This window comes from Gossypium hirsutum, chromosome D02 (assembly GCF_007990345.1).
Source record: "Gossypium hirsutum isolate 1008001.06 chromosome D02, Gossypium_hirsutum_v2.1, whole genome shotgun sequence".
Lineage (NCBI taxonomy): Eukaryota > Viridiplantae > Streptophyta > Magnoliopsida > Malvales > Malvaceae > Gossypium > Gossypium hirsutum.
In genome coordinates, this window is record NC_053438.1 from 50,775,391 (window position 1) to 50,802,109 (window position 26,719).

Sequence of the window (26,719 nt, forward strand, 5' to 3'; positions counted from 1 at the left end):
CCTATATAATCACTTACTAAGGAAATCTCAACATTTGCACTTGATAAATTTTGAACCCATACTCTACGTTGTACAGGGCATTATGGCAATTATGTTATCAGGTGGTAGTGTTCTTGCCTATAAGTGCCCTATATATTTGCGGTAAGGCATAGGTTCAAATCTCACCAAGTAATGTTGAGATTTTATTGACAGATAACCATGCGTCTACGCATGACCAGTAATTTCGAGTATTCGATGTGACACTCTTATTTTATTAAATTTACTCCCTCTTCAAATACTTGAATTATCGAGAGGTAGAAACTCCGTGAAAATACTACCTCTCGTGAATAATATTTAGAAAGAAAAGAAATTCAAGTCCAACATAGACATAAGGATGTCTGTTTTTTTATTCAAAGTCACATGAGATTGTTGTCGTATTAGTTGTTATGTTTTGCGAAATGTACATAAATTCGTCAATGAATTGACATCATATATTTTTATTTGTCTGTCATAAAATATAAATAAATTGGCATGTGGCACATATATGTTAGGAATTGAAGTTTTGGTAAAGATGAGATGATGAGCAAGCCGTACGTAAGTGATATTCGAAAAGGAAAGGTACGTAGTTTAAAAAAGCGGAGTCGGCTGCTTTCATTTTGAACTTGTACCAAACGACACAAAGCAGTGCTGCTTATCTGTTTCCACACGCGTCATCAAATTAGCTGTTGATTTTATTTAAGGAATCGTTTATTTCTACTTTCAACTTTACAAATAATAACTATTTCGTTCCTTCTTTCTTTCATCTTTGAATTTGTGTTTTTTTGGACATGATAGAATTTAATTATTCTTTTACAAATTAAAAAAAATTATAAAAGCTATTTTTAAAAAATAAAACTTCATTAAATTATTAAAAATTTATAAATATATATTTATAATATTTTTTAAATTTTAAAAAAATTAATTAAATGTTGAAGTGTCATCTACATGGTAATCTTCGTGTATGCCACACCTGCAAAGTTCACAAACGTTAATTTTTCCTTTTATTTTTGGGTGATTTGATAAAAAAATACAAGCTCAATAGCTAATAAAGACAAAAAAATTAAATGAAGAGATAAATTAATTTTTTTTGTAAACTTGGAGGACCAAAAAAGATCATTATAAAAAAAGAAAATTGCATTGAAATTTTTTGTTGCTCCTATTTGCGATCAATTTATAAATAATTTTTATTCTTGATTATTTATAAATAATTTATGTAATAGAAAAGATCATATTCATAAATATTATTACTTAAGTGTTTTATTGGATTAGTGTCACATTCAATCGGGTCATCAACTCAGTTGTTCAATTACGAAAATTTTCATAACTAAATTAAGTTATATTATTCAAGGGCACTTTACTCTTTTACATTAAAAAACTAATAAAATTATCCATATGATGATACTTAAACCCAAACCAATTGCATTAATAAAACTTTCAATTTACCACTCAATTAAAGTTCTATATTAACATATTTATATATTTTAATTTTAATCATGCACACATTATTACTTCTGTCAATTGTATATTTATACTATTAATAAAATAACTGTAACACCCCAAAAATTAAGGGGTTAGAATTTATAAAATTATCAAGAATTGAGTTCTAGCATTAGTGGTTAAGAGCTTAGTAAAATCCTTAAAAAAACTAAGGTTCAATCCCTACTCTTTTTTTTTTCATTTTTCCTCTTTATTTTTCAACAAAGAAATAGACAGTAGTTCAATGGTCGAGTATCACTTCGTCCTCTTCCTTTCCTCTTTAATTAAATTTCGGCAGATTGGGTAATTTAAGACATCGTCCCTCTAAAATTGTTTAATTTTGCCATTTGGTCTCTATCCTAATCATAATAGGATTTTGATTATCTTTTTCAACTCTATTTAGAATTTCTTTTTTGCCTTCTTTAAATACATCTTTTTCTTTTATTCTCCCACTTTTCTTATTCATAAAATTTTCATATTCTTTTGCTGGAAATTTATTGTTGAATCTAGAACCCGAATTCCACCTCGTTTAATCTGTTCTTTGTATTGTTTTAGTATAACACCGTCAAAATTTTTTTCTAACGTGCCAAGATCAGTAATAATTCTTATTTTTAATTTTGTAGAACTCTAGCATTCTAAAATAAACAATGTTCTTGTCAATCTTTCAATTGATTTCGAATCTTTTACGAACTTTCCTAAAAATATTGATAAATTCAATAAACCTTGAACATCGATAAGTAACTCTTGTGTTTTTTCGATTGAAAAACCCATTGTAGGTGGCCCGGATCAGATTTGGACATAAGGATCATCGTATGAGACCTCGGAAGTCAAGTGTGTGTTCTTTACCGAGAAAATCGAGGCAAAATAAAACCTAGCTTAGAATACACAGCCTGGACCCTCCCACACGGTCATGTGACCCATACGGCCTAAGTCATTCCACACGGCCATCTGCCCTTGTTTCTTAAATTTTATAAATTTACCCAGAATTTTATGTTTTGATCAATTTAGTCCCTAAATAGGTTTCAAACTATTTTTAGTGAATTAAGTTATGCAATTAGGTCCCTGATGATTTGAGGCATACTAGAATCCACGAATGATCGAATTAATATGATAGTTATTTGTGATTTTAAATGTGTGCATGAATTTTGAAAAGTACATATAAATTACCATATGTATATCTATTTGTTGTGACTGTATGAACGATATGCCTAAAATATTATCAAATCGACTGTATGGAAAGCATGAATTTGCTACTTGATTGCCAAGTGTTAGAACATTAAATGCTTCAATATATGATTAAATTAAATCGATTAGATTGCATTGCATTGCATGGGGTGGGTTGATATGATCGGAGGAAGAACCGACATAATTTCTACATTCAAACGTTTGTTGAGTACCTACAGCCATAGCAAAGACCAACTGCAGCGGTCTTGTTGTGTACACACAGCCTTAGTAGATTCCAATTGCGACGTTTTACTATACATTCACAAACGTAAACTATTACTAGCTTTCATCTGCAAGGAAGTTGTGTTTCCACAGGCACTGGCAGATTTCCCCCACAATAAAACTGTAAACTATTAGTGGTTAATCCACAATTAGGTGTGATGGTGGTAAGAGTTATGGGGAACTCCCAAATATGGAGCGTAGTGGTTGGAATAGGATCTTTTTTATAAACCGAAATTGTATGGCATTCATAAAAACACGTGCATACAAAACTGTGATTTTTGAAATGATGCATATATATATACACATATGCACATTGTTGTATAATCTGGAATACTGATATGTGCGAAATTATTATGGAGAATTATTCAATGAACAGTGTTTCTGTATGATTAATCGTTACATTGATTATTCTTGTGCTAAGTTAAAATCTAAAAAAAAAATATTCGATTATGATTATTCTGAATTCTGAGAAATTTATAGTAAAGTGTTTTATGTGAAAAACTGTTAGCCTAAAGTACTTTATGCTTGTGCTTATTCTCGAAATTGTTAAAGTGCTTTGTCTACTGTTTTGTTTCGGTTTCCTTGTAATGGAACTCACATTGAGCTTTCATAGCTCACCCCCTTATTTTCCTTCTTTTCAAATAATCTACAAGGTTAAGACGCAGACTCTGCATTTAGAGAGCTCGGCTCGAAATATTGATTTCTATATAAAAGTATTTTAGACTGATTATTTTATAATTTTGGTTATTTGAAACTTTAATATTATTGTGGCATGGGATTTAGTTTACGATTTTTACTTAGTTATGCATGACATTTAAATCATTTAGGCTATTAGGATATGAATTTTTATTTAATTATGCATGAAACATGGTTTTTATTAAAATTACGTTAATATCACTTTTTCACTACGAAATTACAAATATGTTTTGTTAAGAAAGTAATTCGGATTTTCAAACTAAGTTTTCAATAGTAAACATCATTATAATGAAGATATTAAACTGAATCAATTTTGATAACTCATGAGTTTTTCTATAAATTGGCTAAGTTTTCTTCTAAGAATAAAACGATGTTTTAATTAAATGTTTTAAAATTCCGGTAATTCTGCCAGGCCATTTTGGTGGCCGATGTAATCTCCCGAATTCAAGTCTAACGTCTAAGCCAGGTTGGAGAGGTTACAATCTCTAGCTAAGTTAGTGTCACGAGTCAACTGGGTACCAACTTGGTTGAGAAATTACGAAAATGTCTTTCCATAATTAAAATCAGTTATATTATTCGACGATACTTTTGTTTTTTTTATGTAAAAATCAATTAAAATACATGAATATGATGGGATTTAAACTTAGGCCAATTGCATTAATAAAACCTTAAATTTACCACTCAACCAAAATTTCATTTTATTATAAATTATACATTTTATTTTAATATGCACAATTTATTATATACATCTGTTGTATATATTAATAAATTATCTCCATAAGTTGTATATACTAATAATGTTGTTAATTGCAGTGCATTTAGTATTGTTAATCTGATGTATTTATGTGTTTAAATTTTGTTTTACTCACAATTTAATTTAATTTAAAATTTTTTTATTTTAATATCATACATATTATTTCATGTGTTATTATGATTAATTAGTTTCAAACCATATGTTTCATTATTTATTGTATTTTATTTTTAAACATACATATTTGTTCTAAATCCGTGATTTCCACACGCATACGCATGTAATATGATTTTTAGTAATATTTTACTTTTTCTCAACGAAAAAACATAACTTTAAAATCCAATTTTTTTTTGTTTAACACATTTTTTATTGGAAAAAATATATAAGGGTTTTGATAAAATCGATTTTATACTTTTCTTTTGAGATAATTATAGTTTTTCTTATTTTAGAATTAATTGATCATTTTTTATACAATGCTTAGTACTGCTTATAATTTTTAACGCTTAAGGAGAATAAACGTTTCAGCACACTCAAACTCACATCTTTATATACAAACAATCATACCAATATCAACTAAGTTAGTACTCAATCAACTTAATGATTGATGAATGTATATAAGATTATTATGGTCGGAAATCTCCTACCCCTAGTTCTGTATGCTCATCCATGTCCCACATTCAAATTATGCCAGTTCTTTTTTCTCTTAAATTTAAATCTTATTTTACAAATATTTAATTAATTATAACATAATTAAAAATTAATAAGAAATGAAAATAAAAAGAATTAATAATATATAAGAAATAAAATATTTTAAATTTATTATCATGAATTTTTTAAAAAATTATAGATAGGAAAAATAAAAACAGTCAAAGATTGCCTCATGCTAGATTATTGAATCAAATCTATAACATTAAATCAAAAAATTAATATTTTTTATTGATTAAGTTTTCTTTTCAAATTTGAACAGAAATATTAATTTTCAAAAATAAAATTAAAAATAGACGAGTTTTGTATAAAAATGGATTGGAACTTGCTCTAATATTTAATTTTTTAATTAAATATGAAATTTATATATACAAAATTAAATATGGGAAGAGAAAATTGGTTGATATTTTTAAGCTTGTTACTACTATATTGGTTGATATATTGTTTTTCTTTTATATTGATAGTATTAATATCAATGTATTTTAGTGTACTATTTGAAGTGTATCGATATTTTTCATGTATACTTATAATTTTTAGTACATTAATAAATGTTATATACAAGTAAATATATCTCAATAAAATGTGCAAATTAAGTCTTTTATTGACCTTAAGGGCCGAATAAGGCCTAAGAGAGAGCTAACATACTTTATGAGTGTGCAGGAGACCATTAGAAGCCATTCTAGACTGATATTGGACGCTATGTTGCAACATGGAGAGCAGAAAGAAGAAAGTGTGGAATCGCCTTCGATGTCGAGACATACTCTTGAAGACATCCTAAGAAGGAGTATACTGACTTCCATGTTGCGACATAGGTCCTGGTGTGTCGCGACAATGACTCTATGATAGGAAATTAAATATGAAGCTTAGGCATTTTGGCTTGCACAATCAAATTTTAAGCTCGAAGACGTCAGCTAACCTAGGGTTAAGGACGATGACCACCTAAAAGTTATAAATAGACTCATTTGGCACATGTTATAGATATCATTCCATTATCTTAGATTCTCTCTTTAGATTTAGTTTTGTTTTCTTGCTTTCTTAGGTTTTTTTAGAGTTTAGTTTATTTGTTCTTTGTTTTCCTTCAAGAGATCTGATTTGTGAAGGAGACCAACTTCTGTGGATTCGTGCTTATTATTAATATCAATCAGCCTTTTTTTAAACTCTTTACTTCAATTCATTCACTATGATTAATTCTTCCATCTATTCCATATTTATGAAAGCCATGAGGAACTAATCCCTCTGTGGGGGATTAGCGAGTGAAGGTATGATCTATTAATTATTTTATAGAGTTACTCAACAAGTCAACTATTTGGGAAAAGAAGAACGTGAAACACCCCGGGAAGTCATTAAGGTGGGAATTAACCCAAAATTGGTATTGCCCATTTGTGAACACTTCACCCCAAGCCAGTCTGAACTGTGAGGTCAGAAGATAAGTAGTTCTTGCTCACTTGTTATGTTAATGTAAGATTGGAAGATCCTACTAGGGTAGCGACTAGTTGATTAACGAGGAACTTGAAGCAACAGTTGATTGGGATTACCGAAGAGATGCTAATCACCCATAATCGAGATTTGATTTACTCTACTCTTCTATCTCTTGAATTTTATTTATTTTATATTATTTTAATTTATTATTCTAAAAATTTTAAAAACCTTTCTTTTATGTTCTCGTACTATAATTTATTTAAATTACTAATTAGATCTTTTAGTGTTTAGGTTAGAATTAGTCTAGTGCTCGTTTCCTCGGAGTAATCACCTATTTCATTGTAAAGCTATATTACAACTCGATCCATGTGTTTATGGATACCGCATTGTCGTTTTATATTTTATTATAGTATTCACACTCTGGACGTTAGTAAGTCCGGAGGCGGTCAAATAGCTCTTGGCAAACTTCCTTTTTACCTTTTTTTTTTCTAGTGACGTCTTTACCAATAACCACTAAGATATAAGATCTTAAAACTATTTTGCTTTCTTATAACCCTTGTTGGCTTGTCCGTCTCCTATGGCAGACTCTTAATGGTGGATACTTACTCATAATAACCTTGAAGGAAAACCGCTTCCCTTCACATAAATCCGCGTACAAAAAGTTTCCACCTATTCCCTTTACAATCATATTTTTTTGGTGAGACCTCTTATTAGCACGCTAACTAGTGTTCTCAAACATGCCATAATCATTATGTTAGTCTCCTTGCCATGTAATTTATACAATGACTTCTATTTTTATACCTTGATTGGCTTCCTAGCTTACTGTCCTAGCAGACTTCAATTCGCCATAAATCTTACCTGTTCACAACTAGATCGTGCCATGGCTTGCCATGTTCTTTCAGCTCCGAAGAGTCAGTAAATATTTTTCGAGGTGTCACTTTATATAGCTTTTATACTGTTTACACAGTGTCACTCCGAAGAGCCTGTAGATCATCCCACGATGTCGCCAAACTTCCTCAAATCCCCCTTCAATCTATCCATTCTTTCATTACGCCAAATTTCCTATCTTCAACTAACCCACCAAAGCAACCCGTCTGCACTTCGCATTTTATAAACATACATTTCATACATAACATTACACTTATTGCTATAACATGTAGTAGGCCACATATCAAAACATCCATACACAACTACATCTTGCTTTCAAAGAACTTACTCGCAATCATTCATATATTTCCATAATGTTATGCATGCATAGCTCACTCATTCACTATAAGCATATACAACCATGGAATTCAATTGAACTTAGAGCAGACATACGAGCAGAACATTTAAGCATCACAACAACCAGTAAACACCCAAAGTAGAGTACAAAAACTAACCTGTTATCCTTCATCCTCGCCAGCTTAGCTTTTCTAAATGTCAAAGCCTCCTTCGTCCTGGCAGCTAAGCATGAAAACCACATATATCGGTTAAATCGGAGACATCAAACTTTGAAAACCTTGAATCTAGTTTCATACAGAAATTTCCAAAGATTTCACAAACCCTTAACTTCATTTTTTTTCTCAAACTCACAAATACAATGAGATTAAGAAGCTTACTAGTTCACTGGATTCACTACATTTTAGACTTCAACCTCACGATCAATATCTCATGCAGAGCTTTCCTCAACTTTCTCTTCTTCAGAGCTATCAAAAAATACGATGCAGAAGAGAAGAAAATAAAATGAAATAGAGAAGAATTCTGCCTGTAAAATGATATTTCACACACACACACACTCACAAAACACATATATATTTATCTTCTTACGCACAGCCTTTACAACCCCAAATAACTGTCCATCACTAACCATTTTGTTTCTCACTAAGGAATCAACCAGTTCCGACTTAACTAAACCAGAATTGAGACCCAACTAATTACCAATCAACCACAAAAATTCTCATATCTTTCAATAAAGCTTATCAGCTTACCAACTATTACAATTAACTCCCAAATCTTTCTTATTTCGGACCTTATTGAAAACCGAGTGTGACAAATATCTTTTGACGAGAATTGTTCTCCTACATCAGAAGCTCTCATTCTTAAAGGACTTGCTTTTATTCTAGTATTTTTATGAAGATATTGAACCTCCATTAAAGGGGATGTTGAGATTCAACTTCTCCTTTATTAGTTTGCCATCTAGTATTATTTTTAATTGCATTAATAAATTCAAAATAATATTTTTCAAACCATTCAAAGAATTTTATATGAATTTTACGGGTATTCATGAATTCATAATATTCTTGGAGAATGCTTTATTTTTTATTATTATAATTTTTAAAGTAATATTATTTTTTTGTTTATTCATATTGGAATAGAAGTGTTTTCTACACAATTCTTTATTGATCTCAAACTATTTTTCTTGAACAAAAATTTCTGCAATTTCTCCTAATCTTACATTATTAGTCATTGATGAGTATGTTGGTGACATATTAGGTGAATTTTGGGGGCTCTCTTCCTATTTGGCATAGATAGGTTGAGCTATATTTGAGGAATTATCTATTCCCTGTAAATTAGTCCTAAATGTAGTTGGGATGGAAGAGATAGAGGCTCTAGCGGTCCTAAAATCTATCATTTATGTTTCGGGATTTGATTCCTCTTCTAAATTTAACCTTCTAAAGGTTGTACTAGTACTTCCTATGTCAAAGGAATGTATTAGAGGCATTCTAAGTGGCCTGTTGAAAATCAATTCAACTATGCCATCTTGCTGTTGAGAAATTTCACTTAGTGAAGTGTTTCTAATAGGAGTTAATGTTACAAGGTCAGTAGCACCTTCAAGTTTCCACTTGGTAGGAAGGTTAATCTCATGCCATTGTATTGTTCTTGGGATTGTGGTATGAGATCCTGAGGTATCTGTTTCTATTAAAAGGGTTTCTCCTTTTGGGCTTTGAAGTAAAGCCTTGATATTAACTATAGAATACATAGCTTTGAAGAGGAGCTAATAGATAGAGTTAGTACTTCAGATCCATGAAGCATTTTGTAATTATGGGTATGAATTTGAATGGTCAAAGATTGTAAAATATTTTTATCGGTTAAAGAAACCATAAAATTTGGATAGCAATTAAAATGTATTGATCCAGTACATAGGTTTGTTTCTATAGTTCTTAGTAAGAAATCATTAAATATAATGTGTTTTTGGTCTCTTAAGATAATTAAAATTGAGGTATTCTTAATGACTTCAACACTAAGAGGTTTGACACCAACTTAGATTAATCCAAAATTGACATATTTATATTTTTATTCTTTGATTTTATTAATGATGACCTTATCTAATAATTGAATTGTTTAATATTCTTTTTGAATATATAAACTTCTTTATTTTGTTTTTATAACGCAACTACAAAAGGCATTTAAAGTTTCAAAAGTTGTTTTCTTATAAATTTGGTTTGTTGGAACTCTCGGGACAGTCCAATTATCAAATCTTTAGGGAACATTTTTATAATATTCTTCTTGTTCATCAACAGTGTTATTTGAGGTTTGGTTAGACTTTTGGGATTGATTGGAGGCAAATCTTGCAGAAGATTTTGTTCTCTTAAGGAAAGGAAACATATTTTTGTTTTTGTATTTTCTATAGGGGATTCTGCTATTAGAATTTCTAGATTACTAAGATTGCCTACAGGAATATACTGCCATTAACACACCTAACCTATGGTTAACTGAACTGTGTATCAATACTCAACAAAAATAGTAATACATTAATAAAGATGGTTAAATTAAAATTTAAACAAATTGAATATTTTCAAAACTTAAAAATATTTATTTCTCCTTGGTTTGATACCAAATAGTCCAAAGATGTTTAATCTATTTTTTTATAATTAAGATATTTTTCATATTCATTCTAAAAAAAATTTAAGTTATTATAGGGAGAGTAATTCCTCATCATAACTGTCCAAATTTTTTGTCTACATAAGCGGATCACATGTTTTTTTTTCAGTTCACCAAATCAAACAGAAATTAGAGAAAATGTATCAAGTTCACCGGGAATGCAGCAATGAGCAAATATGAATAATAAAAGTAGTAAGAGAATATCCCCTACAATTGCTGATACGTCCTAAATCCGAACGACACTTAGGATAATAACATTGTTATCAACCTTTGCAATTAATGAGAAAGGAACGTGGAAGACATGGCTTGTATATAATGAAAAGAGCTGAACACAGGAAGCTTCAAGTAAATAAAAAGTAGGGGTGTGGATTTGGTGGCTCCAATGAGTTGAGGCATATAACCAAAATAACTGAACGGAATAAGATCAGTTTCGTCCGTTTACATTGGTTTTTTTTGGGTAGATTTCGTGCAGTAGTGGTTGTGTGCTTAGAGATGGTTTTATTTTCTTTTTTTGTTCACCACATGGTTTAGAATTAGAGAGAAATTTGAAATCTGTAAATACTTTCAACATTTTCAATGTTGAATGGTTTAGGTAAGATTGGTGATTTTATTTTGAGTTGAAATGTTTTTTTGGGAGGGGCCATTACTAAAAAGATAAAGTTTCTTTAAAAAGATTTTAAATAATTTTTTATCAAAATTTTTAGGGTAAATTATGCAAATAGCCACCTAACTATACCCGCATTCTTGTTTTTGGTCATCCAACTTTAAAATTTTATTAATGTGGCATGTCTCTGTTTTTAAAGTCGAAAGTTTTAGCTAAAAAATTTGAGGATCAAATTGATAGAATATATAAGTATTGAGAATTAAATATAATATTATATTAGCTAGAAAAAGACTTTCGTTATCAACTTAATGACGGATGACCAAAACATAAACAAATTCAAGCATTAATGTCTATATTAAAAATTTTTAAAGTGGAGTAACTATAACAAAAATATGAACATAATTAATTGATCATTTGTATAATTTACCCAAACTTTTATATAAGTACATATTTATAATGTATAGATTGCTATATTTTTTATTCCTTTATAAGTTACAAATATAAAAGGAATCAACCTTAAATCCAAATCATGCTCAAAAGTTAAAATAAAATAAAGAGAAAATGATTTGAAATATCGAAATTTCAAAAAAAAAAAACTTTTCCATTAAATAAAACTGAAAAGAAAAATTAAAAAAAATCAGAAATTTTCCAATTTTGATTTTCTGGATGGAGACATTAGTAGGGGTAATTAAGAGCAGCTAAGAGGGTGGTGCCATTGTCTCCACTTTTTCCGTTTAGAGAGGAGAGGGGAATCGTCTTTTTCTTTTTATCGGACCAGAAGAAGGCAGGGAAGTGTTTTTAGAGAGGGGATGTGTTGAATCTGGATATTATGATAAGGTAGGTATCTAAAGCATTAGCTATTAATAATATCTTATTCTATTATAATCAGCAGAGGCCATTCTAGGGACCGGCCTGTCCCTCTCTTAAAATAAAAAATTATTATTTAAAATATTTTAAAAGTTTAAATTAAAAGAAAAGAAAATTTACTTTTAACTCCCTTAAAATTATAAAAATTTATTTTTTAAAAATTATAAAGATATAAATTATAAAAGATTAAAATTTTATTTTAGCTGTAAAAAGTTATTCTGCCTCACCTGATTATCAGTATTCCTGTAGCATTACAACCATGGACTCAAAAAGACGAAACATAAAAGTGATTGATGTAATTTGGCGAAATTTAATGACCTAAAATGTAAATTACATGAATAATATATATTAATAAAGTTTCAAGTGATTTTTATATAAATAAATGAGAAGGAGATAGCAAGCAGGTGATTTGAGTTGTAATAACATGGAGGAAGTGAAAGAGTATCTATACGTGTTACCTTCGAGAATGCTAGAGGAAATTAGCTCCGGTGAATCGGAGCCAGTGGATGCGGTCATCTTTGTTGGGATTTCTTTGGTATTAGGAATCGCTTCCAGGCATCTTCTTCGCGGCACCAGAGTTCCTTACACTGTCGCTTTGCTCATCATTGGCCTTGGTCTCGGCTCTCTCGGTTCGCCTCTTCCCACTTCTAATTTATCATAAGAAAATTTAAATTAGCAGCACAGGAGAAGTAGGATTGTCCATTGGACTTTCATGGATTTTTGACTTTTTTTTTTTCTTTTTTCTATTTCCAATATATCAAAATTTGTTAATTTCGTTGTTTTGATGCAAACTTCATTTGGTTTTTATAATCCCTTTGCCACCAAAATAGATCATTAACTTGACTCATCTAAAGTCAATATTGTAAGTCACAAGATCTAAGCTAAGATTTTTCTTCTTTAGTTTTGCCAGCAAATTAGTTCTAATTTCTGGGCATTTCTTTCCATCTGCTTTTCTCTTCTAATATTACTTCGATTTTTGATCTTCTAAACCAAATTAAGTATACGGATATAAGTTCGACTTTGATACTTTGATACACTGACCGGAGTTTCCTTCTTAACTCGGTGAGTTAAGAGTTTACCCTCTTATTATTGTTATTATTATTATTATTAATTCTAAAAACTACACAAAAATTCATTCTTCTTCTCATAATATATATATATTATTTCTATTATATATACACGCCACTTTAAAGATTAAAAAAAAAAAAAAGCAATTTAAAGGGTTAAGACATGCCACTCCACAAGCGAAACTGATTAGTGTATCTTTTGTTTCGTTAATTTTTGAGAAATTATACATTATTGAAGTGATATATAATCCTAGAGTATATTTAGAAAAAGTGACCATAGTAGTGCTCAGCTTTACTTGTTAAAGTTAAAAATTTACAACGTCAAAAAAGAATTCATTCTTAATGTTTTAGCTATTCTGGATACAATCCAGCTGGTGGAGTTTAAGAATCCCGTCAGGTGGATGGGATAATTTTCTTAATATATATTATATTCCATATTCCATTTCTGAATCTGAACTCTTTTAAGTGGATTTTTTTTTGTAAGGCTTTTAAGTGGAAGTTAGTTTACCATTTACCAGTGAAAATTGATTTCAGTTTGTAAGCAAGATAGCATAGCCATAAACAAGGTCTTAACTGGAATTATGATTTCATTCTTGATTAAAAGAAAAAAACTTGGCACATGATTCCAAGATACTGGAATTGGTGGCTCATTCAAGTTCACAAGAAACAATCTCAAGGTCATAATTTCTCTCTATATAGGTGTAATGTGTATTTTAATAGTTAGTGAATTCCTTTTCAACTTCTATTGCATTTTTTACTGCTGTTTCCTGGTTGTAACGTTTTTATTGATCAATACGCGAGGATCAAGATATGGTCATACTAAATTGTTTGGTTGTTGCAAGTTTGTTGCTTTTATTTCCTGTTCTTTATAACTTGGTCTTTTACCATTTCTTTTAGTTGTCCCTGGAAGTTATTTACTCAATGTCAATGTGGTTGATCCTTGCTTTGCAGAATATGGTACAAGTCATAAATTGGGAAGGATTGGTGATGGCATTCGACTTTGTAAGTTTTTTAACTTCATTTTATTCCCTTCCTTAGGCAAATTTAAGATAGTTTTGATCCGAAAAAGTACCTATATTTCATCAAGAATCAACAAATTTAAGGGTGTTACTTCTGATTTGCAGGGAACAACATTGATCCTGACCTTCTATTAGCTGTTTTTCTACCCGCATTACTTTTTGAGAGTGCATTTTCTATGGAAGTGCACCAGATAAAGGTCTGTATTTTCACCTTGGCTTATAAGTCATAAGAATTTCACATTCACAGTTTTACTGAAGAAAGAATGCTTCTAAATACCAGTCATTTGAATTCTTTAATTCAAAAACCTCTGTTCTATCCAATTGGTATTTTGTGCTGACAAACCAACCAACTGATCCAGTCACACTGTTCTTTTCTCTATTTGATGAATGGTAGATTTGCTTGTCTTATTTGCTAGTATTGTACCTGTTTGTGCTGGGGAGCAGTGAGGGGTGTTATCCACTATAGGTAGATTTGGGGGTTTTAATGGCTTATTTTCAGGTTGATCTCTCAACCTTTAGCTAAGGGCTTTTAGTTGAATGTTCATTACCTTCTACACAAACTTGTTTTACAAGGCACCTTATGTAAAATTTAAAAATTTGTAGCAGGTCTTCTCTGAAAGGAAGAATGTTAACTATCAATCCTCCTCCTTCTCTCCTATAGGTTATTTGTGCGAATCAAAGCATATTTGTTTTTCTACTATTTGGTTATTGATTTTCTTGCTTCATTTACCACCTTTTTTCCATGTTTCGGGGTTGGGGAAAAGGAGAGGGAATGGGGAGAGAGAAGAGGAGGAGGAAGGAAGGGGCATTTCTAGCCCTCTATTCTTTTTTGTTTACCGTCCTTCCCTTCAATCCCATTCTAGTAGTAGTCTTTATTCTTTCTTTAGTTTTCTTTCCCCTTTTGTCCGTGCATGTCAACTGGTTTCAATTTTTGGTAACTACTTATGGTTTTAGGCTTGTTACTAGTTTCGGAGGTTTTTTTCTTCCCTCCTGTAGTCCAACTCATTTGTTTGATTTTTCATTTCCCAAAGAAAGGAAAGATTACCAAACTTTTTCCTTTTACCTCGGCTGGTGTATGTTTGTAACATTATTCTATCCTTTAGATTATGACTTAAAACCTTATTTCTTGAAAAACTATGGTTTGGGTGTTAACAGAGGTGTATGGCACAAATGGTTCTGCTTGCTGGTCCTGGAGTTATTATTTCAACCTTCTGTCTTGGATTTGCTCTGAAGGTATTCCATCTTCCGTGCTTAGAAAATTGATTTTTTTAATTCTGTAGTTACATTAGCTATATTTACCTTGCAGATCACTTTTCCATATGAGTGGAACTGGAAAACATCGCTGTTGCTTGGGGGACTTCTGAGTGCTACTGATCCTGTTGCTGTTGTGGCTTTGTTGAAGGAGCTTGGTGCTAGCAAAAAACTGAGCACCATAATTGAAGGAGAATCCTTAATGAATGATGGGTATTTAATTTAGAAATTTATTCTTTGATCTTTTAATTGTGCCGTATAAAACACTCCATGTTATTTGGTGCATCAGATTATTTGAAGCCAACATATTGCTTAAATATATTAAATCTTCCAATGTCATTTCATGATTTTTTTTCTTTTACATATGCTATAACTTTTTGTTAATTTGTGTGTGCAGGACAGCAATTGTGGTCTATCAGTTATTCTTTAAAATGGTAAATGGAGAGAGCTTTAGTTGGGATGCCATTGTTGGATTTCTGGCCAAAGTCGCTCTTGGAGCGTAAGTATCCTTCATTTTCTCAAGCAACTATCACAGAGAGATTAAGATGTATAATGAATAAATAACTAAAGGGGAACTTTGTCACAGACAAGTCCTCTAAATGGTTCTCTCTGAGGCAATAGTCCTACTTGCCTTCAAGCTTGAAACCGATTGACCATTCACTCTGCAACAGTCATTTCTTGGAATCATCTCTGATTTTAGGACTCTCCTCTTGGTTTCAGTGTTGGCCTTGGAATTGCTTTTGGGATAGCATCTGTTTTGTGGCTTGGATTTATTTTCAATGATACAGTGATTGAGATTACATTGACAGTTGCTGTGAGCTACGTTGTTTACTTCACTGTATGTTTCTCTCCTATCTTTTAGGCACCTTTCTGAAAGGTTTTTCATCACATTGGCATTATTGCAATCTATTATAAACTTATAAATGATAATTAAAGGTTTCTTAAATAGGAACTTCAAATGATAATCCAGATTGAAGAGCTAAATCTTGAGTCTCAATACCTGTTTGGCTTCTTGTTCCTGTTTCACCCTATTACCTCTATGTTCTGAAGCTTTTGGTTTCATTGAGCTGTTTGCTCCCTTCTTCTAATCTTATATTGTTATATAATTCAAAAACAAGTGAAACATATCAGGGTAAAACAGCATAAGAAACAATACAATCTCCAGTTTTGTCCAACTCATGTCTTCATCTTCTAGGGAGTTCTACAGGAAGAAGTCTTTACTTTTTCTCAGTTGTAGTGTGCTAAAGTTTTAGCCATTAACAACTAAATTAGCATCATGATTTTGTATATTTGAGTTTAGAAACCACCTAATTATAACGGAGTCCAGTCTTGTTCATAACAAAGTTTTTTCATCAATTTATTTCTAATATATTTTCATAAGAAAGGTGCATCTTTTACATAATCAGTCTGAAAATATAGTCAAATGTAATAGCATATATAGCATGCAGTAATTTATCAACTTGAAAGAGCTCCATGGATGATAACTTGATGTGCATTTTATGTTATAGGGTCAAGAAGGTATTGAAGTTTCTGGTGTTTTGGCAGTGATGACTTTAGGAATGTAAGTAGAACAGCTCTGCATGATTCCTTTCTAATTCAAGAAAACAAATCTCTTGAGGTTGTGATCTATGGACAGGTTTTATGCTGCTTTTGCGAAGACAGCCTTTAAGGGTGATGGTCAGCAGAGTTTGCATCACTTTTGGTATGCCTTGTGCCTTTCTAGTTTTGTGTAATATCCTCCTATCTTATTAATGATTTCAAAGGTGTAAGTGGAGTATGCAGTCGTTTCTTGCATGCCTGAATGATTTTGTTGATGAAAAAAGAAAGGAAGAAAAGCCAATCACATAATGCTGTGTACAGTGTCTACTGTGACTGCTAGGAATATGAAATGTCTTAGTGGATTTTGATGCATATACGTTTATTTACATATATGTAATGTGTTAACTAAAATGAACTTCATGGGCATTTACCTTTAACTATGTTATCACCTTTTCTTTTTCCGTCTTCAGGGAAATGGTTGCTTATATTGCAAATACATTAATTTTCATCTTGAGGTAAGGCCTCATTAACCTCTATGATCCTTTATCTTGTAACTTAGCTTATTTCTGATTTATATATATTATAAATTCTCAACTGCTTAAGTTCAAGTTTATAGTCTTCTACAGTTGAGATTTGATATGTAGTTGCTTTGGAGCTTAGAAATGATTGAAACGAATAATAAGCCCTACAGGTGAGACCAGGTACAATTGAGGCATCATGCCTAAAGGTCTTAATTATCAGTGAAAACATTTAAGGTGATGGGTATACTGCTAACAGTACTAAATGGTTTTGCGAACATGTATTCTTCAGAAACTATATCTTAAGCTTTCTTAATGATCTGTTTCAGTAGATAAAAGACATCTTAAATATATTCATACTGCAAGACAATATTTCCGAAAAGTATAAGCCATCAGTTTTACTCATCAGTAACATGAATAAAGCAGACTGGTTCCTTGATTGCAATGCCTTGAATATGTGGCAAAGGCATGTCAACACATTCTTAATATTCTTTGTTGTTGACATACTGGACATTCTAGAAGTTTGACCCAAAATAGAAATGGGTTTTATCTTAAAAGGAGGTTTTAGTTTTTTGGATAATTGAAGTTGCAAGTTTTATCCCCGGTCACTAGAACTAAAAGTCCAACACTATACCAATAGGCAGCATGACTATTTGCCTTAGGAGGAGATTTCAATTGTGAATGCTAGAAATTTTTAAATTTTAAAAAGGAAGTCTTTGCTTATTTTAATTTTCTCTGTTAAATATAGAATTAAACAAAAAATATTTTTGTGATGTAAAAAATGGTTGGATGTCCCCATTTCACAAAGCATAAAAACTTTTATGTAGGAGAGTAGTTCAACTGATTGGATCTTCCAAATTTACTAGGAGATTTAATGGAGTTCTTTATCAATTATCATACCATAATTGCATAGAATTCGTCACTTGATTCTCGTTTGCTTGTATTTTTGTGTTCCTTTTTGGCCAATTACACTTGTATCTTTTATTTAATCTCTGATATCATGACAACAATCAAGATAACTAATAGGGTTGATATTAAAATCAGACTAGCAAACAGACTTTTATTCCCCTAACTGTTTTAGAAAGGGTGCCAAAAAAAAAAAAAAAAAAAACTTAATTACTTTCTTTAAATTAATGAACTATGACATTTTGAGTGATGAAAATATCTTCCATTGATAAGATATTTGTTTTTTCTGTTGCTTTTGCAGTGGAGTTGTTATAGCTGAAGGCATTCTTGGCAATGATAAGATATTTCAGAACAATGGTACTGCTCACTTTTGGTTGGTCAATTTAGAAGAAAATGGCTTTCCTTTTTTTCTTTTCAAGATCAAATCGGTAATGAAAAAAGAACTATTTGGGACACGATGAGTTTCTAAAATTGGATGCTAGAGTATAGTTAATTTCTTTACATGTTTAGAGCAATAAGCTCTCCGCAAAAAGTGATTGAAAACAAAAAAGAGCGTGGTAAAGGATATATAGAACTTAATTTCAGTACCTCTTTTAGCAATAAGCATACCAGAAAAAGTTATTTAAAAAGGACCCTGCTAAAAGATATATAGAACTAAGAGAGTGACAAAACAACATGGTATTAACTTAGAGATCTTTTGGATTAGTTTATGATACTTGTTAGTTTAAAGGCACTATGATTTGGGATAAATCATATATTACACTATAAAAGAAAGCACATTAAGCTCTATCAAGTTGGCACTATCTGGTACCCAATGCTGCTTTGAGCAGTATTATTTTTTATTTTTATCTTTTTAATATGGAAAAGAGTAATATTACTGTATTTGAAAAAGTTTGTCAGTTAACCATCTTCCAATTTATTTTCTCTAGTTAATCGCACTTAACTATTGGAGTAAAGAAAGTTTTATATTTCTTACAGCTCTATGCTCTTTATCATCTTCTCTCAAAAAATCTTGTTCATTCTCTTCAGCTTATGTTTTTACTAAAGTATACAAGGTTCCATAACTCTCATCGTTTCTCTTTATGTCTACCCAATGAAACAACTTTTGGGTCGTGGAAAAATCATAAATCTGTTTTTGTTTCAGGAAATTCATGGGGTTATCTGATTCTTCTGTACATCTTTGTCCAAGTATCACGTTGCATTGTTGTTGGAGTATTGTATCCATTCTTACGATATTTTGGATATGGTTTGGATTTAAAGGAGGCCGCCATCCTAATATGGTCGGGGCTTCGGGGAGCTGTTGCATTATCACTTTCTCTCTCTGTTAAGGCAAGTTTGCATGGATTATCTCCTACATGTTTACGTATATATATTGTACATGAACTCAACTTCTTGATGGCTGATTATAAATGCTTAGGATTTTATTGAATGTAAAATTTTGTGGCTTTAAATTTGCACATCTCTTGATTATGTTTTGCTGTAATTTTTTAAAGGCCAACATGCCAGCTAGTATTGAAACTCTTGTATGTTTTCTTTAAGATCTTCATATGGCATAGCTTTCAATTCTAAGAAATTAATTGGCCAAAAGCGAGCTCTATAACACATCCTTCTCAGTGTATAAAGCAAGCAAAATGCTACATCATCTGCATGCATTGTGATGATTACTATATTATATTAAGATATTTTTTATGGTTTAATACTGATTTAAATTTATTTTGGTTGAATTCTTGATTGTGTTTAGCGTTCCAGTGGTGGCTCATTTAATCTCAGCTCTGAAACTGGAAGCCGGGTGAGTTTTTGCGACATGCTTCCTGATCATATCGTAATGCTTCATCAATATATAACTGGAAAATCACATCGATATTATTAATTTACTGCAGTTCATTTTCTTCACCGGTGGAATTGTATTCCTGACACTTATTGTGAATGGATCAACTACACAGTTCATTTTACATTTTCTGGGTCTGGATAAACTATCAGCAGCCAAGGTAATTGCTCACTTACTTCGCTGAATATTTTAAATCCACCCCTCCCACATGGTGTGCCGGTTGCTTAATATTTAAAAGATTCTAATTTTGTATTGCATGATTTTGATGGATAGGTTTGATCTTTTTGAATTCTGCTTTTGACTGAAATCCTGTGGGAATAATCTGGGCTAGTAAATGGATAAATATTTAAATCTTTTTCAAAATTGTGTTATTGAGCATCCAACCCAAAACCTACTTGCAATGGTTAAAGGGATCCAACCTGAACATTTGACGAAGCATCTAATGTAAAATCAATTGGAAATAGAAAGCGCAGTCAGAGTTGAATAATTTGCTACATCAAACTCAATACTTAACTCTTCTGGGGGTAATACAACTTGAATATATTATGCTGAAAAATTTCAATTGCAGCTCTAATGGTTTATAAGGGTGACGGTGTTATTTTGTCGAATCAATAAACCTTTTGATAATTTGACTGAGACGTAGCCAATGATAAAGATTATTAAAATGGTGTACCGTTGCTAAAGATAAAAATTGGAAAGAAATAAAAGGTCAAAATTTGCTATTAGTCCCTGTACTCTGTATAAGTTGTGGATTTAGTCTCTATACTTTCCGAGTTTTGAAATTTTAGTCCTGACCAAATGGTAGCAATCAAATCTATTTGGTTAAATTATATTATTAGTCTTGTGCTATGCGTAAAGTTGTAGATTTAGTCCATGTTCTCCAAGTGGATCATTCATAGTCACTATGTTTCTCAAATTTCAAAAATTCAGTTTTAATTCAAATAATAGTCGTTAAATCCATTCATTAGGTTTTTGTGAGTAATATGTGAAAATAGCAAGCTCACATGACATTACACAAGCAATAATAAATTTGCTGCATCGAAATTTAAAAATAACATAACTTAATTTAATGAACTTGATAGCTGCTATTTGGTGAGAACTAAAGTTTTAAAATTTGAAAAGTACAAGGATTGTGAATGACCAAATTAAAGTACAAGCACTAAATTCATAACTTACACATTGTACAGGGACTAATATCAGAATCTAACCAAAAAAATATGCACTTTTCCTGAATGGTGCATCTGGCAATGTTTCTGAAAATTGAAAATAAGTAAAATCTGTACTTATTTCAAATTTACTTATCATATCATGTTAAACTCATGTTAGACAGAATAATAAGAAAATGTAACGGATATTATTGTGTTAAAGAACTTCCCTATATTTTCCTTCCAAGGTATTTTGTCTGAGTTTGGATTAGTCTAATTAATTTATTTAAGTTTATGCTTCTTTTTTTTTTGTGTGTGTGTGCGCGTGTAGGTTCGGGGGGGGGGGTTAGAAGGACATTGTTTCATGTGTTTTTGTCTTTTCCATTACTTTTGTTGGAAGATCCCATTTTCTGTTTTGCCTTTATATTTGCTTCTACAGAAGCGTATACTAGACTACACAAAGTATGAAATGTTGAACAAAGCATTCGAGGCTTTTGAAGACCTCGTAGATGATGAGGAACTTGGACCTGCCGATTGGCCTACAGTAAAGAGATACATTACAAGCTTACACGATTTGGAGGGGGACCGTGTGCATCCTCATACTGAATCTGAAGCTGATAATGACCTGGACCCTTCAAACTTGAAAGATATAAGAATACGACTTCTAAATGGTAAAAACCTCACTTTCTTTTAGTCTTGCTGCACAATTTTCTATTATTCATTTACTGATTGTCAGTGCAATCATGCTTTCTGTTCCTGTCATTGATGCATTAATCCTCTCAAAGCTGGGTTACTCTGTCAAGAGCATGAACTCTAATCCTGGCACTTTTCTCCTTTTTATCTTCGTCTTTTTCTTCACTTTTTAATGATACCAGATTTTAGATGTTCTTTGCGTAGATGCGATGGGTTGATGTGTTGTTCTTATATAGCAAGTATCCATTTACAGAGATTTTTTGTGCTTTCAATCACGGATGTATTGCCAATCAGTTTTATTTCTTAACTCCCTACTGAAATTTCATGTTTATAAACTTCCGGGATCTTCTAGCATTCTCAAAGAGGATTTCTCTGATCACTCTGTTCTGAGAACTATGGTGTAACTGTCTCTGATCACTCCAGGATCTTAGATTGCATTTAATTATTGCCTTGAAATGGAAAACCCTGCTGCCATGCTCTTCAATATTAAACATTGATTCAATTCATATGGAAATGTTGCTTAATGGTTTGTGGCTAATTTGAGAATTGAACATTCTTGAAACAGGTATCCAGGCAGCATACTGGGAAATGCTTGATGAAGGGAGAATTGCACAAAGCACAACTAATCTGTTGATGCAATCTGTAGATGAAGCTATTGATACGGCATCTCATGAACCTTTATGTGATTGGAAGGGCTTAAAATCTAATGTGCAGTTCCCGAATTATTACAAGTTTCTTCAGACAAGCATGTTCCCACAAAAATTGATTACATTTTTCACTGTGGAAAGGCTGGAAAATGGGTGTTGTATTTGTGCTGCATTTCTTCGAGCTCATAGAATAGCACGACGGCAACTTCATGAATTTATAGGTAATAATCTTCCCGTGACGTATCCCATTGGCTTTCTTTTCAATATTCTCACAATTTTTTTCCGTATATTTGGTTTACTTGAAACATAGGCTTCCAGCTTCCAATCCTTATATTTTTTAAAAATACATATTTTACATATTGCATGCCTAATTGTTATATAGATGCCAAGATCTTGTACACAATCTAATTCTCATGGCTTTAATCTATTGTTTAAGATGTTTATGGACATTTTTGAGAAAGAAGTGAGCCAAAATGAAAAACAAATCATTTTGTGAATGTTTGGTTTTCAAAGGAAAAACTCCTGTACCTTGCCTTAATCTCCACCAGAAAATGGTTATGAAATCAATGAAATATAGTTACGAGGAACATAAATATTATCAATGAACTTATACAAGAATATAGGAGATATCCGCTTAGAAGATAGGTTTGCCTCATTAGAATTGGGGTACAATTGATGTTTCCTGAAAAAGTGCACTTGGAAGACAAATATTATCAATGAACTTATACAAGAATATAGTTACAAGGAACACAAATATTATCAATGAAATATAGCTACGAGGAACACAAATATTATCAATGAACTTATACAAGAATATGGGAGATATCCGCTTATAAGATAGGTTTGCCTCATTAGAATTGGGGTACAATTGATGTTTCCTGAAAAAGTGCACTTGGAAGTTGGGCACAGTTCTGTCTTTCGATTTCTGTTTTAAAGCATTTTTTTTCCTTGCCTTTGTTCCTTAGAACTGAAATCTGATCTTTCCATTACTATGAGAAAGCTGGGTGGTACATTTATATGAAAGCAGCATTTCATGAACAAAAAACCCTATATCTATGAAAGAATTTCCTTCTTTAAATAAGTTTTCTTTCTATATTGACAATATGATCACTAGAGTAATCCAATCTTTTGAAACAAGTTGTTTATTTCTTATAAATTCACTTCTATTTAGGTGACAGTGTAGTTGCTTCTACTGTAATTGCTGAAAGTGAAGCTGAAGGAGAAGAGGCGAGGAAGTTTCTGGAAGATGTCCGTATAACTTTTCCTCAGGTTTGTAAACCAATTGTATTTATCCAATACCCTTTCTCATCTCAATTTCCTTTTTTCTTCTTTTAGTGAGAGCATTTTTAGATTACTGAGATGACTATATTATTTTAGTAGTCTGTACTTTAGGTTTATTAAGCTGTTTTAAAAACACGTTCAGGTTTTACGTGTTGTGAAAACAAGACAAGTGACCTACTCAGTACTGAACCATCTGATTGATTATTTACATAACCTCGAGAAGGCGGGGTTACTGGAAGAAAAAGAAATGCTTCATCTTCATGATGCTGTCCAGGTAGCTTTCTGTGATCTTTGGCAAATTGCATGTTAAGGTGGTTTGTTCCCTTGATATTGTGTTACACTAATGATACAATATTATGTTTTTCCCTTCCTTTTTTTCTGCAGACTGACTTGAAGAGGCTTTTAAGGAATCCTCCATTAGTAAAGATTCCAAAAATAAATGATATTATAAGTGCTCATCCTTTTCTAGGCGCCTTTCCTTCTAGTGTCCGCGAATCACTAGAATGTTCTACAAAAGAAAAAATGAAAACACGTGGTATGACACTTTACAAAGAGGGCTCTAAACCAAATGGTATTTGGCTTATTTCAAATGGTGTTGTCAAGGTACCTAAATATTTATGCATGCAAGACAAAGCTTGTGAAATCTTATTAAATATATAACTTCAGTTTTTTCTTCTAAACATATCTCGAGTTAAACATTGTCATTTGGCAGTGGAAGAGTAAGAGCATACGAAACAAGCACTCAATGCATCCAACTTTTACTCATGGGAGTACGTTGGGCTTGTATGAAGTATTGGTTGGAAAACCATACATCTGTGACATGATCTCAGATTCCGTGGTTCTCTGTTTTTTTATTGAAAGTGACAGAATACTTTCAATGCTAAGGTCGGATCCTGCACTAGAAGATTTTCTGTGGCAGGTAAAATTGTTGCTTATAATTTGGCTATTAAATTCTCCTAACTTTAGCTTACAAATGTGAAAGTCAACAATCTGCGGTGTCATTTGAATTGTGGTTAATGGAGCTCTCTGTTTCTGTTTTTCTGCCGTCCCAGGAAAGTGCTATTGTACTTGCCAAACTCTTGTTTCCTCAAATATTTGAGAAAATAGCGCTGCATGATTTGAGAGCTCTTGTGGCAGAAAGGTCATCAATGAAAACATACATTACAGGGGAAACAATAGAAGTGTCTCACCAATCTGTCGGCTTCATGTTGGAAGGGTTCATTAAACCCTCACATGCTGAAGGCGAACTCATTAAGTCACCAGCAGTTCTTTTGCCTTCACAAGGGAATCAAAGTTTCTTGCATGCAGATAAGTCAGGTGACTTCATCATCTTTATAATTAAACTGTGTCCTTAAGGTCCCATTTGTTTTGTGGAAAATAATTTCCAGAAGTCATTTTCCACAAAGCAAACTGACCCTTAATCCTTATCTATTTCCTTTGGTATCACCTTCTGTCCTTTGCTTCCTTCTCTCCTAGACCTGTTATTGACCATGATTATTAGTATTGGGTATGGCCTGCCTAGTACCCTGTTAGCTTTATATTAGGTGGAGAGGCCTAACTTCAATATAAGACGATAGAAAACCCTATATTTAGCAGATGGGATTTCAATTACTATGAGACCACAACCCCTTATGTGAGATTAATTGGGCCAAAATGGAACTTGATTGCAGTTTCATAAACCAAGCATTATATATGCTCCTTTTTTGCTCTAAAGAAAATCAAGTTGACTACTGATGTTTAATGAAAACAGGTTCTACAACAGCCAGTTTTTCTCATCAGCGATCCGGGTATCTACTTGAGACAAGAGGAAGCATAATATACCAAGTTGAGACCAGAGCAAGAGTAATTATATTTGATATTTCAACACTTGAAGGCAATAGGGTTTTGCGGAATAATTCATCTTCATTTAACCTTTCACATAGATCTTTAACTAGAGAACATGGAGGTCTTATGAGTTGGCCCGAACATTTCTTTAGGGGAAGACAACATACACAAAATCATGACGCAACTGATCAACAAGTAAACAGATTGTCAGCGAGAGCCATGCAGTTAAGCATATTTGGCAGTAAGGTATGTCGAGTCGAAGCATTGATTACTATTACCACACAGAACGCTTCTGTTTTTGGATCTAACTGCATTCTTTTATGTTACCATGAAAAGGTAAATTTGCCACAGCGTAGCTGGAGTTTATCAAGGATGAATCAGTCTCAGCCAATAAACAACCCGTCATATAATAGATTTCTTTCATTCCCTGGCCATCTACTGGTCTCTGCCGGATCAGAAGGAGCTTCTACTATGACGAAGAATCACAAAGAAGCTGGAAAGATAACAAGGCGAGTTCCCTCAGCACAAGCGAACAAGATGGACACGAAAGAGGGTCACGTAAATGATGATTCAAGTGATGAATCTGGTGGTGAGGATGAGATCCTGGTAAGAATCGATTCGCCTAGTGTACTATCATTCCACCAGGCTTCTTAAAGGTTTGTCTACATCCTACCTATTCATGGCTGTGATTTCTTGTTCAACTGTTGTATCATTATAGGATTGCTTATAGTGTCTTTTATGTGTAACATAATATCTGTAGTTTGGTTATGAATAAAAGCTTGTTTAATTCATGCACCAAAAGAAGAAAAAAAGAAAAGCTTGGTTTAATTCGACTCATCTCCTCGTTTTTCCATTCAACTTTATTGGTTAACAAGTCTTTGTTTTAGAAAAGAGGGAGCTCAATTTCTGTATCAGTCCTGAAACTACGGATTTTTCATTAATTATTGAATTAAATGTTTGGATTTGTGAAATTTATACTTAGATGATTAAATCAAAATTTTTTATTGAAATTCAGTGGTATAATTTAGTTGGTAAAGATTAAAAAAAACCATATTTTTAATAAATGAGTAAATAATATAATATGATTATTTTGTATTTTTAATTCTCTATATAATACATAAAAATAATAATCTTGTTTCAATTTTAGATTAGAAA

The 26,719-nt window shown here is 31.9% G+C and overlaps 1 protein-coding gene across 1 annotated transcript; it reads left to right on the plus strand.

Annotated features, from left to right (window-relative positions):
- Positions 1-12,270: 12,270 nt before the first annotated feature.
- LOC107909949 (sodium/hydrogen exchanger 8-like) lies at positions 12,271-26,218 on the plus strand. Its single transcript, NM_001327028.1, is given in 23 exon segments — positions 12,271-12,475; positions 13,865-13,915; positions 14,038-14,129; positions 15,088-15,165; positions 15,239-15,396; positions 15,581-15,682; positions 15,904-16,021; positions 16,692-16,744; positions 16,820-16,885; positions 17,193-17,237; positions 18,448-18,503; positions 19,291-19,475; positions 19,888-19,935; positions 20,027-20,134; positions 21,559-21,790; positions 22,378-22,680; positions 23,631-23,728; positions 23,883-24,014; positions 24,125-24,343; positions 24,453-24,659; positions 24,793-25,057; positions 25,491-25,810; positions 25,901-26,218. Coding segments are annotated over 23 exon segments (3,459 nt in total).
- The last annotated feature ends 501 nt before the right edge of the window (positions 26,219-26,719 follow it).